The sequence below is a fragment of the Vigna unguiculata genome, chromosome 8, assembly GCF_037176805.1.
Source record: "Vigna unguiculata cultivar grain cowpea cultivar isolate G323 ecotype 2 chromosome 8, ASM3717680v1, whole genome shotgun sequence".
Classification (NCBI taxonomy): Eukaryota; Viridiplantae; Streptophyta; class Magnoliopsida; order Fabales; family Fabaceae; genus Vigna; species Vigna unguiculata.
Genome location: NC_140799.1, coordinates 37,726,187 through 37,741,529, shown reverse-complemented (window position 1 = coordinate 37,741,529; position 15,343 = coordinate 37,726,187). Strand labels below are relative to the sequence as shown.

At 30.4% G+C, this 15,343-nt stretch overlaps 2 protein-coding genes across 2 annotated transcripts; one reads left to right on the top strand and one right to left on the bottom strand.

Annotated features, from left to right (window-relative positions):
- Positions 1 to 148: 148 nt before the first annotated feature.
- LOC114194272 (cytosolic endo-beta-N-acetylglucosaminidase 1-like) lies at positions 149 to 4,441 on the top strand. The gene is made up of 11 exons (XM_028084397.2): positions 149 to 677; positions 858 to 995; positions 1,275 to 1,384; positions 1,489 to 1,600; positions 1,709 to 1,816; positions 1,914 to 2,026; positions 2,200 to 2,281; positions 2,498 to 2,578; positions 2,785 to 2,837; positions 3,010 to 3,145; positions 3,350 to 4,441. The coding sequence occupies exons 1-11, from the start codon at positions 318 to 320 to the stop codon at positions 4,091 to 4,093; spliced, it is 2,037 nt and encodes a 678-aa protein (XP_027940198.1). The 5' UTR covers positions 149 to 317; the 3' UTR covers positions 4,094 to 4,441.
- Positions 4,442 to 13,874: 9,433 nt separating this feature from the next.
- On the bottom strand, positions 13,875 to 14,875 carry LOC114194274 (LOB domain-containing protein 12-like). Its single transcript, XM_028084399.2, has 2 exons — positions 14,624 to 14,875; positions 13,875 to 14,395 (listed from the first exon to the last, which is right to left on the bottom strand). The coding sequence occupies exons 1-2, from the start codon at positions 14,777 to 14,779 to the stop codon at positions 14,078 to 14,080; spliced, it is 474 nt and encodes a 157-aa protein (XP_027940200.1). The 5' UTR covers positions 14,780 to 14,875; the 3' UTR covers positions 13,875 to 14,077.
- Positions 14,876 to 15,343: the final 468 nt, after the last annotated feature.

Here is a 15,343-nt window from a genome sequence, read left to right as displayed (position 1 = left end):
GAATAAATCAACCCAGTTCCTTTTTAATTATTATTATTATTATTAAAAGTAGGAAAATTTAAGAAGCGTACTACTAAGTACTAAGTAGTGATTGCTATGAAGATTGGTATATGGAAATTATTAGGCAACTTTTGAAGTTTGTAGATTGACTATAAATGTTATCAACATCATGACACATGGAGTCAATGCAAGTAAACGGTGACTGACTTGGTGTTGCCGTGTTGATAACTTAGTTCTTCGACTCCATACATAACTTGTCCACATTCTTAGTCCAAACACACTCCGTTCTTCTACAAACAACATACCATTATCTAACAATGTCTAAGTCCAAGTTTGATCCTAAGCAGCCCTCATTGCCCATATCATATCCAATCCATGAACTCCAGGACCTGGAATCAGGCTCCTACTATCAATCCTTTCACTACCCTTTTAACAAAGCTTCAGTTCCCATCGAAACTGGCTATTCTGCACCATTACCTGATCGAAGAAGAATACTTGTGTGCCATGATATGGCTGGAGGGTACTTGGATGATAAATGGGTCCAAGGAGGAACCAATGCAGATGCATATGCCATATGGCATTGGCATTTGATAGATGTGTTCGTCTACTTCTCTCACAACCTTGTCACACTCCCTCCTCCTTCTTGGACTAATGCAGCTCATCGTCATGGTGTTAAGGTACAATAGTTGAAAATCTTGTATCGATTAAACATAAAATAATTTCATAATATATAACTAGTTGCAAACTTCACTTTATAAATTGAATTCATAAAGTTGAGTTAGACTTGAAATCTACTTCTTAACATGATATCAGAGTTATGAACTTTGTTTGTTGTAATTGTACCCTTAATCTCTTAGGTGTTGGGGAGTTTTATCACTGAGTCAGAGAAGGGAAGTGCTATCTGTGAAAAACTGCTTTCAACAAAGGAGTCTGCTCGAATGTATGCAGAACGCTTGGCAGAGCTGGCTTTTAAGTTAGGCTTTGATGGGTGGCTGGTAAACAAGTTTTCATCTCTGTTGGGTACTATTTGAGTTTGTATAAACATCTATTGACTATTTTTTTCTTGCCTAGGTTTTAATATTTATGAATTTGGAACACAATACATGAATTTTGCTGCAACGAAATATAGTGTTTGTGCTGTAAATAAAGCTTGTAATAACTTACTTTTTATACACACTAAAGATAGATACATAATTAGTCTGTCTGCTACCTTGCAGCAATGTTTTTTTTCTGTTGTTCTTTTCAACGATTCAAATACTACTACTCAATTGCAGTTGAATATGGAGGTAGAATTGCAACCAAAACAGATTCCTAATTTGAAAGAGTTTATCAGCCATTTATCATTAACAACACATTCTTCAGTGCCTGGATCGCTAGTGATATGGTGAGAATATGAAGACACAAAACAATTCTTGCGGATTTTCTTTTTTTACTGAAATGGAAGGTTCAAGAAATTGACTTTTATTATGTACTTGCTTGATCATGCAGGTATGACAGTGTCACTATCGAAGGTGATCTATATTATCAAAATGAACTAAATGAACTTAATAGACCTTTCTTTGATCTATGTGATGGGCTATTTGCAAACTATGAATGGGAGGTATTGCTTATATTCCCCTGGCATGATAATGCACTACTGTTGTTTATTTAGTCGATTAATGCTTTCTGGTGTTAATTTTGTTATTATTATTATATGAATACCATGCAGGAAAACTATCCAAGTCGATCTGGTTCTGTTGCTGGTGATAGAAAGTTTGATGTGTACATGGGGATTGATGTATTTGGAAGGGGAACATATGGTGGTGGACAGTGGAATGTATGATACATTTTTATTTCATAGCTGCGAGTTATGTTTCATTGTCCTAGTTTGAAACTTCTTTGGAACTCAATTTTTTATATTACGGACATGACAGACAAACCGAGCTCTTGATGTAGTAAGAAAAGGTGATGTTTCTGCTGCAATATTTGCTCCTGGATGGGTCTACGAGACTAAGCAAGCACCAGATTTTGAAACTGCACAGAATCGGTAATATAAATTTGCCAACATTGTTTCCCTTTCTTTACAGGATTCACCAAAACTCAGGCATTACTAAGAAACAAATCAAGTAGTTTTCTTTCTGTTTCATATAGGCTAATTTTCTTTTATGTCAATGGTAAAGTATTGACACCATAATCATGGCCATGCATTTGGCATTGCAGTTGGTGGAGTCTCGTGGAAAAATCTTGGGGCATAGTGCGAAAGTATCTTAGAACATTACCCTTCTACACAAATTTTGATCAGGTTAAGAACTGTAATAGTTGCTCGGATTTCCTTGTTATTTGATTTCATTAGAAAGAATTCTAAGAGTAAAATGTGAACTCTCAGAGGCAGATGATGAATGAATATGGTGATTTTAACATCATAAAAAAGGGAGCTTTCTTTATTTTTCACCTTTTTGGCTTTAGCTTAACTGAGTAGACAATGGCTGTAGCTTATTTTGCCATTCTTTACTTTCAGGGACGCGGTTTTCATATTTCAGTTGATGGAGATCAAATATCAGAGGCTACTTGGTGTAATATTTCTTCCCAAGGCATTCAGGTATACATTTCATTAAGACATTTTCTTCTTGTTGGCTCTAAACATTACATTTGAAATGCATGATTGAATGACAAATTTGTTTTCCTGTAATGACATACAATATATCAGCCATTTTTGTTAACCATGATGCTTCATTGGGTTCATTTCTTATACTATTATAGTACTACTTACTTTAGTTATACCCTAACTCACAAATTTGTGTGCAGCCACTCCTTGAGTTTGCTGATTCTAGTACAAATCCTATTCAACTTCTTGTAGAGTAAGTGATGTTTTATAATTTTCTTTAGCTAGAAATCCCAGTTGTATATTGAATATTTCATATAATTAATGTCGAGTTTTCTATTGGAGATTGAACACTAACGAGTCATTGGCAAACCATACAAAAGACTAAGACACCATCTCAAGTATTTGTTGTGATGCTTATAATGTAGCTTGAAAGAAGCATCATATAGTGGAGGGGGAAACATTACATTCAAAGGATCTCTTGAAAAGGATACTAAATTCATGAGGAGAATCTATGAAGGAGAGTTCATTTTAAGCGAATCGCTCATCCACTTCTTTTATTCTGTAAGCCATCTTTCACCTGTTGTTGAACAAACTGCTCCTCAATCTATCTTTGAATTTGTTAGAAAAAACGTATTATTAATTAAAAACATTACCGTTTTTACTCTCAAGAATCAGTTTATTAACAGAGAAATAAGATTAACACAAAGAAATATAACTTGCTTGCTTTGAATTCAAGTTGACAGATGAAGTCTGTGGCAAATGCAGGTGAAATCTGATAGCAATTCTTCTCTGGGAATCGTGCTCAAGTTCACCTCTACTGTGAACAAATCAATGTCTGTGCTACTCACTTCACAAGGAATAATGGATGATGTGTCAAGTGCATTTACCAAAGTAGTCACAACAAATGAACACAAGGGAAAGGCCCCTGGATGGGTTATAAATGAAGGTGCCATTGAAATGAAGGGATACGTTCTGACAGAAATCCATGCTTTGTGCTACAGGCCAAAGGTTCCACCCAGAGAAATGGGACTGAAATCAAGACCATTAGGTCCTGATCATGCTGCTGTGGCTTCCTCAACTGATTATTTTGCTGTTCTTGGTCATGTCACAGTCAAGACTTCCAACTATAAGCCAGATTTTCCAGTTTCTTCCTTATGGCTAGTTGATGGTGAATTCATCAATTGGACTTCTCATCCTCCTCAGGATTCAAGGATCCTCAGTGTTAAAATTTCATGGAAGCTGAAAGAAGGAAAAAAGTTTGTATTTCAACACTACAATGTGTATGTGCAGAAACTGCCAAAGGTAGCAGATGGTAATCAAAGCACAGCATCAGAACATGTGCAGGAGTATCTTGGGGTAGCACATGTAAACTGTTTCTATGTTTCTGAGCTCAAAGTTCCTCCTAGCGTTTCTAGTCTCAAATTTATCATACAAGTCTTCGGTTTTGATGGCACAAATCAAAATTTAGCAGAGTCTCCATTTTATCAATTGGAGGTAAAAGGTCCCTAAATTGTCATTAAGGAAGTATACATCTTGTATTTCGGACATGCCAGAATAAGAGATAAAAGGTCAACAAATTGTCATCAAGGAATTATACATCTTGTATTTTGGATTTGGCATTGCATAAGTTGCTACTTTCAAGTTCATAATTTTTGTACAAATGGTTGGAAATCCCACCAAAGATAAAAAGTGAATTCAAAAATCATCTCACAAGTAGGTTTGTAAGGTTAGGTTAGGTTTAAGTTCACTTCTTAAGATGATATTAAAGTCATCCAAAGTTTATTGGTCTTGTACGTCGACTAGAGATAAGGTCAATTTATAATATATAAAAAAGTACAAATCGTACCTTACAAGCTAGTTTTGTTAGATCGAATTAGACTTAAAATTCATTTCTCAACATGATACGAAAGTCAATTATCCTTCCTGTATTGCTCCTTATTCAATGTTCTTGTTCGTCAACTGATCGGTGGATTCATGAGACTTTGATCAAGGTAGGTCTAATCATGACCCAACCCTCCAACCGGTCAACACAATATAGAGTATACTTAAGTGATACCTTTGAAGTCAATGAAACTGTTTATGATGCCGAGTGCTTGTTTATTTATTTAATCTAGTAGATTAGTCGGATATTGTGTGCATTTTCCAGTTATAAAAGAATGACAATCACGAATTAGTGTTCCAAGGATAGTTGTTACAAGATAAGAAACTTTCCAATTAGTAATTAATTAACCAGAACCTAGGTCAATCTTAACAAGACTCAAAACACTATTATCCTACAATTTTCAACTTTGTTAACATAGCATAATACACATCAGAATTAGGGTAACAATGGTTTCCCAAAGACTAGAAAACAGCAACCATGAGGTTCAATGCTCCAAGCTGCACAACTTTAAACATTTGAATTTTCACAACATATGGCGACCCCACAAAAAAAAAAATTAATAGGTATGAGAATAGCTTGGAGTTCAATATAGTGTAGCCTTTTCTTTGCATAATGGTAATTTGTTTGGTGATGAAACAGTTCCATAAAATCTTACTTTGACTTTAAATTAGTGTAAGAATAAAAAAGAAAGTCAAAGATAAGGTAACTGGGGAAGAGGGTGGTAGGTTAGTGGCATCTGAAGTCTAAAACAAAAACTTGTTTTGGAAGTATTGTCCTCGAGCCCTCAAAATATAAATGTGGTTCCCACTGTTATTTTTTTTTATGAGTTCAGCATCACTTTCTTTGTCTCCACAAAGAGAAAGAATTTCATATTTATACATATTTGTCATTTACTGTGTATTTTAAATTTCTTTTCATGGTGTTGCATTCAACTTCTGTCATATATAATTCAGTATCTTTTAACTCTTACTACAAATTTCTCCGTCTAATTCCATGAATAATGAAAAGTCCAAAAAACAAGGTCAACAACTAGAGTTTGCATTTTCTCTTATGTAGTCTTATTGTGAGGCTTCATATTTAAAATTTTCATAATATATAAGATTTATTTTAAAAGAAATAATTAAGTAGCTGCATAATTTTTATGTTTACATTGTCTACGTATTTAAAACAAGGGTTAAATATGTTTTTAATTCCTCAAGTTTCAGTAAATTTTGGAATTAAATCATTTTTCGAAACTTTATACTAATTTAGTCTTTTATCTTTAGAAATACGTGAATGTAATCCTTTTTATCAAATTTTGTTAATTTTATTTGACATTTTAAACGCATTTTATGATAATATTTGAATTAACATTAAAGCGAAAATGTGTCAAATGGTGTAAACAATTCAAATACTATCATGAAATGCGTTTGAAAGAACTTAACAAAATTTGGTTAAAAGGACTAAATTCACGCATTTTTAAAGATGAATAACTAAATTGATTAAAAAATTTTAAGAGAGACTAATTTCAAATTTTACTGAAACTTAAAACAAATCCGTTTTCAAAAAAAAAAAAATTCATTATTTTGGTGGTGGAACAGAACTATTTGAAGCAAGAATTAGGTTTTATTTTCTCTACAGTAAAGCTTTATTTTCACATGCGTCACAAATAATTGAATCTTAATTAAGATCCTTAAGGGTCCCAAAACCAACTGGTTTTAATTTAAAGCTGTTGGCACTTAATAACGTGTTTTAACCAAAATCATGTGTTTAACCTTTAATCAGTAGCTCAATCATTGAATCAAGCATTCGCCTTTTTATAATCAAGTAGTTAATACTTAAATTATTATATTAGTGTTCGCTTGAATTCACATTATTTTCTGGAACTCACGCTGAAATATTAGTTAATCTAATTTTAAACTTCGCACCAGCTTCCACTGTGTCTGTGATTGCTTGTGTTCGTCAGCTTACCTAAATGGTACGGTAAAGTTTAAAAGAAAAGTGGGAACTAAATGATATCTAACTTTTAATAAAAGGTGTAAAGTCATTGTATGTTCTAATTTTTATTTTTTTATTTATGGCATTCTTATTTTACTTTAGGTATTCTATCATGAGTTTTGAGCTTATATATTTGCATCTTATGAAAAAAATAAATAAGTTATAGATGAAAGAAAAGAAAAAAATAGTGAATCACTGACTATTAAAATTTAATGTTTTTGTTTCATTGAAATAATAGAGTATGAAGGTAAAAAAGAAGAAGAAACTATTAAAATATAATCCTACAAATCTATATTTTTTATTGAAATTTTTGGTAGTACTAAAAATACATTATATTAATGTTTTAATTCTTTTAATATATTTTAAAATTTCAAAATCAGTTCAATACATTTTGAAAATACAATGAATAATAATAAAAAAATCAACGAAGAGTTCAAATTCTAATCCTACACCAAAATTTTCATATTCATAAAAATATCTTACTATTTATTATATAACAATAATATATTAAAGTTTATTTTTTAACATGATATAAGAGTCATAAATTTAAACTTATTCTATTGAAATATATTATTTTAAACCTATTATATCACCCACAATAGAATCTATCGTATCACTTAATGTGGGACCGCATAAAGTTGAATTATATCTAAAATTATATTCTTAATAACATTACAAAGTATATTTATTTTTTATTAATATTTTTTCTATAAAAACATTTTATTGAATTAAGATATAAAAATAAAGTCCCCTCCTTAACAACATTACAAAAACTTTATTTTCTATAAACATTTTTTCTATAAAAACATTTTATTGAATTAAGATATAAAAATGTTCATAAAATATTAATTTTCTACTATTGAGGTGTTTAAATGCAGTAATATGATGTTTGATAAAAAAAATTCCATTATAAGTATTTTAAAATTTATATTATAACAAATTTGTAAAAATGTGTACACTCGTAGTGTATTAAAATTGAAATAAATTTAAATTATTTAGTATAAAAATATTTTAATAAATAAATTAAGAAATTGGGGGTGACAACGATCAATTTCAGTTACCCAAACTAAAGTTGATGTTGACGTGTTTAAATTTAAAATAAAATTTGATGGATATTTTAAGTCAATTTGAGGTTGTATTTCGAGTTTTTCAACTTAGTTTTACTTTAATACTTTCTTTAAAATATAAGTGTTTGAACTATTTTATATTAATAGTAAAACAATTTATTTAAAGAAATATTTTATGTACTATAATAATGTACAATAACAATTACATGCCCTCTTACTTGCCTTAACCTTCTTTATCTTTTAAAATCAAAAGTAACTCAACTAACGTTTTACTTTTAAAAAGGAAGTATTATCCATGTGTTTTCCGTTTCATCTTTAAGCACCAAAAGTTAAGTAAATCCCACTACTTACTGGTTTATTTTTTTAATTGAACCTTTTTAAATTACCTTATTAAATAACTAAACCATACATAAACATCTAAACATTCACATATAAATATTTTATATAGTCACCGACCTAAATGTCTTCTGTACATGTGCAACCAAGAACCAACACTAGAATAATCGACATTATTTTTTCATTAATTATTCATTTATAATATTATTTTAATTTAAATCCGCCAATATTTGAATTTCATCAAATAAATTTATTACTGCTTTTGTTTTGTAGAACATTTTTTTTGTATACTCTATGCAAGCTTATTTTAAATTTAACTTTTTACATTTTTAAATGTTCATTTTTTTTCTTCTATTAAGCTTTTTTTTTTCTTGATGTTAAAAAATGCATGTCTCACCATAATAAACATTTATGTCACTAGTACCAAATTAGTAAAAGTATAAAATGTTATTCGGTATTTCCAACAAATTTACCAATAAATTTGTTTGACTTAAACCTTATTGATCGAGATATTCGTCAAAAATATAATATATAAATATATACGATGTTACTGATGAATGCTTATAATGTAGATATTATTATTAACAAAACTATTTGTCAGTAATATAAAATTAATTACTATTATAATTCTGTGAGTAAAAATGTAATATTAAAATTACCTATAACAACCATCAATAAAAATCCATAGGTAGATCATATATTTTAACAAAATTTATTATGTCATGACAAATTTGTTGATAATACTATTATTTTATAGTATTATTAATTACATTTTATTGTTTTTGTTGTTTTATAATGTATTATGATTTTAAATTAATAAAAAATCTAAGACAGAACAAATTATTATTAATGTTAAGAGCAATATTAATATTTTATTTATTGTTATAATAATTAAAATAATATAAATATTTAATTTTAATATATTATAAAGGACATCTAATAAATTATAGTCTTGAAAAAAAATTATGTCAATATCATAAATTATTATTGTGACATCCCATTATCAATAGATTAAACTATTAAATAAAGCATCACAAAATTATAGTAACGAGAAGCACTCAGATGAACATAAACGTAGAAAAGGTAACTGTTACAGTCATCCAGAAGTATATTGTGAAAACAAATTTAGGCATACCACCATGCTATAAACAACCTAAGAGAAAGTTAACAGTTTCACAAAAGGTGATGCTCCTCTAGAGCATGAGATTACAAAAAGGCACTTAGGGCCATAGACTGATTCTGAGAGTCACACAGACAGATCCCCTAAGCTGCACCACTGCTACCACCGGGTCTACTCCCAGAATTTCCTCCATCTGCTCCCACCAAGGGTGATCATCGCAAAAGAGAAAACACAACAGGAACATAAACAGAAATGCAAGGGTAAGCTAGTGTAATTTAATCTTATCATGATACAACCGACAAGTACTTAAACATTCCTTAACATGCAACCCAACAGGCACAGAACATCATGTTATAGCAAACAAGCAGGACACTATGACTCAATTATCCGGATAAATATACTAAGATCGGATTCACTGGACGCTTGCACTTGTGGTGGTCTCTACTGCTCTGCAGAGCCATTGCCAATGGGTTTCACCCTACCACGCACACGGTTAGCCTTTAAATGTCTAGGGCCATTATCCTGCCAGAGACTAGGGCCTACCGCTACTCTCACCACTTGGATCAGTTTGCTCTACTTGAGACTCACTGGCCCTTTAGAGTTTCAGGATGCAATCCTTACTTGAATCCATATCTTAATATATACACTACACACCACCATGAGATCTCCCCACGAGACTCATGGAATTACGCCTATCACATACAAATTTCATGTTTCCCATACCGCAACCACCATTTTCATCTCATACATTAAATTTTCATTTCACCCAACCATCATGTACAATTCCATGCCATCACTCATACCAAACAGACCAACTACCGTGTATATATATATCAGGTAAACATGCATATTTAATCATATAGCCAAACCACAGATAAACAAGGGAAATAGATCCAAAATCTGACCCTTTTTCTCGCTTAGGCTAAATGCCTTCGCTCAAGCTACACAACAGTCTCGCCTAAGCTAGGCAAGGTCGCCTGAGCGAGCTCTGCAACAGGGGCCTCTGCGAGCTCTCGCCTGGGCGAGGTCACTCTTCGCCCAAAGTTAAAACCTCTCGCCTGAACGAGAGTTTCCAAAGAGAGCACCACTGGTCTCCTCGAGGACTCGCCTAGGCGAGCCGTTCTCGCCTGAGCGAGACGTGCATCGCTCAAAAACCATATTTGGTCGCCTGGGCGAGGAGCTCAAGCAGAACCAGGGCGAGTTTCTGCTATTCTCGCCTAGGCGAAACAAGTTCGCTTGGGCGAGAATATCAGCTCTCGTCGCTGCTCCACGCATGCAAAACCAAAAATCAGCCAAACATAACCATACCAAACATTCAGATACGAGCCCAAGCACATTTAATCCATTTCAAGCGAAAAATAGAGAAGAAATCCAATGCATGCAACAAAGACCACAGATCTAGCTCCCCTTACCTTGTTTAGGTGCTAAAACACAATAGACTCGCAACTAGGAAGTACGTCAGCTCCAGGGGCTAGAGCAGAAGGTTGAAGGTGAGAAGGACCTGCTAGCTCGAAGATGAACGAGAGTTGTGCCCTAGCAGAGCACTTTGCTGGGGATTTGAGAGGAAGAAGAGAGCTACTTCTGTAAGAGAGACCAGAGCAAAATGAGTAAACAGAATAGGGTATAGGGGTCCTACTGTAGGGCTGGCCTTGGGCCTCCGAAAAGGCCAGGCCCAAAACTTTATAACACTGAAAAAGGGGCTTACAATTATTTAATCCAAAATCAATATTTTCTTTTATAATTGAGTATGAAAAACTAGTATTCTTAGTTTTCAATTTGTTCCCCTCTCTTTCATCATACCACACTATACATTTTTTACAACTTCTCGTTATAATTGACAAAATTGGAAACAAATTAAATATCCAAAAATATTGGAGGTTAAAACTTCCCAACTATGTGAAAAACCTTTGTAAATCCCTCTCATATTATCTCTCCTTTGTGCATGTAATTTTTCTCTCTTTCTAAGTTTTTCTTCTCTCTAACATCTCTCTTAAATGATCATTCTAGTTCTTATCTTTTTTTAGTTACAACTCCACATCGTAGTAGTTGGTGAGTGAGAATGGTGTCTATGTTACCATGTTATTAACTTTCAAATCATATTGCTCTAAGAATCTAGTATTCATCTTTTTTACTTAGGATAGATATCTATCTTGGTTTGCTTAATATAATAAAGTGAATCTATTAACTTGTTTTTTTATTGAAATTTAGTTGTATTTGATTATGTAATTTAGATATGCAGAACGTTGAAATTTTTATTGATGATGTTTCTTTGTAGCTCAAACGATTCTCTAAGTAACGGGAAAATGCCTTATTTTAGTATTGTAAGATTTAAATGATAATTTAGTCCTAAGAATTGTGTTTAAAGTGGTTTGAAAAGGTGGAATAATTAATTGCATATTGTCTGATTGTGGAATTTGAAATAAATGGTAGATTAAGTTTGAACAAAGAATCTCAGATAGTTGAATTTGATGATAAAGCTGAGTCATGTGTTTTGTTTGAACTCTTTGAACTTACAAAACTTAAGGTTGAGATAATTTTGATGAAATTTTTGAATTTATTGAAAAATTATGTTGGAGGAAAGAAAATGGTGGGAATCGTGCTTTTATTTGTTATAAGATTTATAATTGGATGAATATAATATTGTATAATATCAACTGAACCTTGGTGTTATAGGCTCAGAACTCATTATTTTGTTTTGAAGTGTAAATCATATTTTATATGATCAATGTTTATAATATTAAGTTGTAGTTTAATGAAGTTAAGTATTTGAAATCACATAGAATATTAAGTTTTGGCACAATCTATACATTTATGCACGATGATGTATTAATTTTTGTGGTTAAATAATTTGTACAACCTGAAGAGAGGGTGGTTGAGCAGTGACAATATCATCTAGACTTTAAATGGCATATATTCAACTGTCTCTGAATGATAGTTTACATTTCAATTAATTGTTATATTTTAGCAATCTATTATATTGAAATACTATTATAATGGGATAAATGATGAATTGTTAATCTTTTCAATATATTTTTTATGATTTAAATGACATCATTAATGAAATACATGAAATTTGAAGTGATGATAGGTAAACAATTGATTGAATTTATGTATTGAGTAGTAATATATGAATTATATATATATAATTCAACACAAAACCGATTTTATAAGGTGAAAATTATACCCACTTATATATTGTGAATTGGTCTTATCTTTAGTTAATGTGAAATTTTCAACAAACAGAAAATTATCATCATCATCAGTGAAACAATTTTTCCCTTCTCATTCATACAACATGTCCATTCATAAAATAAAACAATCAATCCAATAGTTGCATGGCATAAAAATCCATTCTCTATGCAATCTACATTCTTCACTAATACTAAATCATCTTCCTTCTGTACTACATCAACATTTAAGTCATACTATAATCAATTAACATCATAATCACTAATGAAATATATATTTTCATTATAACATATCATTCAACCATCACACACTCATCCAACGAATTTCTTTCTTGTCTAGTGAACCCCAACCAGAAATAAAACTCACTCAGCTACAACCAGGTTTAATTAATTTCAAAATCTTAATTAATTCTATTTTAATAAACTTTTGTTAAACATTTACTATCAAGTTTAACAATGAATTAGATTGCCGTGTTATAACACAATAAGATGTTATCATATAAAAAATAAAAAAATTTAATACAAAAAAATGTTGTACAAAACTAAAATCCAGATTACCCAATTAAAAAAATATCTTAAGAAAACAAATGTACAAAGATAAAATTATAAAATTAATGCTTTTATTCCTTAAATTTTGAAGCAAAATTAAATTTTTTCATTTTTTAATACTATAATATATTTGGTTCTCAAACTTAAAATATATATTCTTTTTAATCTAATTACGTTAATATTTTTATTGTCAAAACTGTTTTTTCAATCGACATCAGAACAAAAATATGTGTCAAACAGTATAAACAACTTAAGTGTTATCATAAGATGTGTGAACTTGTAAATAATTATATAATGCATAATTATGTTTTACAAAATTATATAAATGAAATTTTAAATATTATATAAAATTAATTAATTTGAAAAAAAAATATTTTAGTGATAATAAAATTAATCTGTTATATATAAATCACACTAATTTACAAATATTTTTATATTTAATATTAATTAAAAATATTCAAATGTTAATGAAATTATGAAGTAAAAATTCTCTTGTTTATATAACTAATTAAGAAATAAATAAATAATAATTTAACTTAACTTAAAAAAATTATGAAACATATCCTGAACCCAACCCATATAATGATGTAAAATATAAACATTTTTATGTTTAACTATGTTTTGAATAAAAATTAAATAATAAAATAAAGTATGATTAAATAAAATAAAATAAAAAATATTTTGAATTTTTTATTTAAAACTAAAATAAACAAAAAATATGAATCTTTTATAATAAAATTAAAGTTTAAAAATATCAAATATTTTATAAAAAATATATTATTATATGCACTATTTATAGATTATTTTTTAATAATATATTTCCAAGTCTTTTCATTCTATTCTTATGGGGAAAAAAAAATCAGGTAGAACACTTCTCTACCCCTAAACCTAATAGATCACTGTCCTTCCTTCTATCTCTCCTTCCATCTTCTTTCTTCTACTTCAGTATGACAAAACATAAATTACTATATACATGAAGAATTAAATATATATATATATATATATATATATATTAAAAAGGAATTAAATAATCAAAGATTCTTCCTGTTAAAATGATTCCTGTGCAATACTTGTTCCATCTAAAGAAACCTAAATGCTTCTAATGAGAAAAACAAAAGGTTGTAATGTATATGAGAACTTTGTTTTTGTTTCCAGATAGTAAGGTAGCTTCTGTATATAAAATGATAAGAATGTCTGCCAATTCTACAAGCCACCACGCACTTTGTCTTTACTTGGTGCATTAACAACTTAATATAAAAACACCTTAATTAAGTACTAGAGTCAACTTTGGTCCTTAAAAATCTGTCTCCAAAATACACAGAAAAGACAAAGAAACAAACAAACATTTGAACAATTTTCATTCCAGAAATAATTTCATTGTGTAACATGATTAGGGGAACAGTGAACTACACTGTTGGAAGTGTTAAAATCTAGTAAGTGAGGGAAATTATTCTGAAGAAGATAAGACTTCTGGTGTAGATCAGTTTCTGAGGGTGGTATCAGTGATTCATTTTTCATCTGAATGCAGAGTATCTCTGCTTGAGCAACTGCAAGCTGCATTTGAAGATCAGCAACTTGATTTTGCAGATAGGAAATGGCTCCAACGCAACCATACACAGGATCTCTCACTCTTGCACTTGCTTCATACACTAAACTACTCACTGCATCTGCTCTTTGATGAACAGGAAGTTCCTGAAACATTGCATAAGAAACAACCATTTAGAACTCTCTGCGAATCTTCTGAAAAACCTTTTTCACCACTGATAACTCTGATAACTCTGAAGAACAGATACAGTTAAATGCTAAAGGTTGTATTTTTTTTCACTTATATTAGCAAATAGTACTTGAATCTCTCATATCTAAAAAGGGTTTTTATTTCAGTACTAAAGGAATGCAAAAAGAAGAGTGAGAAAGAAATACCTGCAACATTTTGCTAACATTGCTAGCACCAAAAACCTTGTGAACAATGGCAAACTTTTGAGGTTCATCAGAGGGAAAATACGGAGCGAAGATGCAATCTTTTGAGCACCTGCGTCTCAACAATTTGCAAGAGGCGCAAGGAGAACTTCCACCCATCTTTTACACAAAAACTAAGAAAAGAGGGAATTAGTTGTGTTTGAACAAGAAGAAGAAAAAAGAATGAAGACAGAGGAAGACAATGGAGCACAGATAAAAAAGTTGCATATAATGAGACTGAGAATGAAAATATTGGTGTATTTATAATGGATACAGGGGTTGAGGATAGCAAAGACCTGCTAACTAAATCTGCTACAGTGTTGTATAATTATATAAAGTATCAAAAGTATCAATTACGATCAATTACTAAATTTTTTTATTTTATAATTAAATAAAGAGTAAGTGATTCACCAAATTTTTTTATTTTAAAATTTTTAAATATAATACAATTGTAAATTTAGACATTCAAATAAATATATGAAGCACTTGTAGTAAAAGAAAAGTATAACCAGAAATTTTTCCGCTCCTATCTTTTTCATTTAGTTGATTTCGTACCTTAACAAATTTATCAATATTCTGAGAAGAATTCATATTTTGAAATTTGGGAAGCTTGTGATACTATATTTCAATTTGGTATAGCTTTTTTTGGGTAAGCATTTATATAAAATATAAAATAATTTTTCA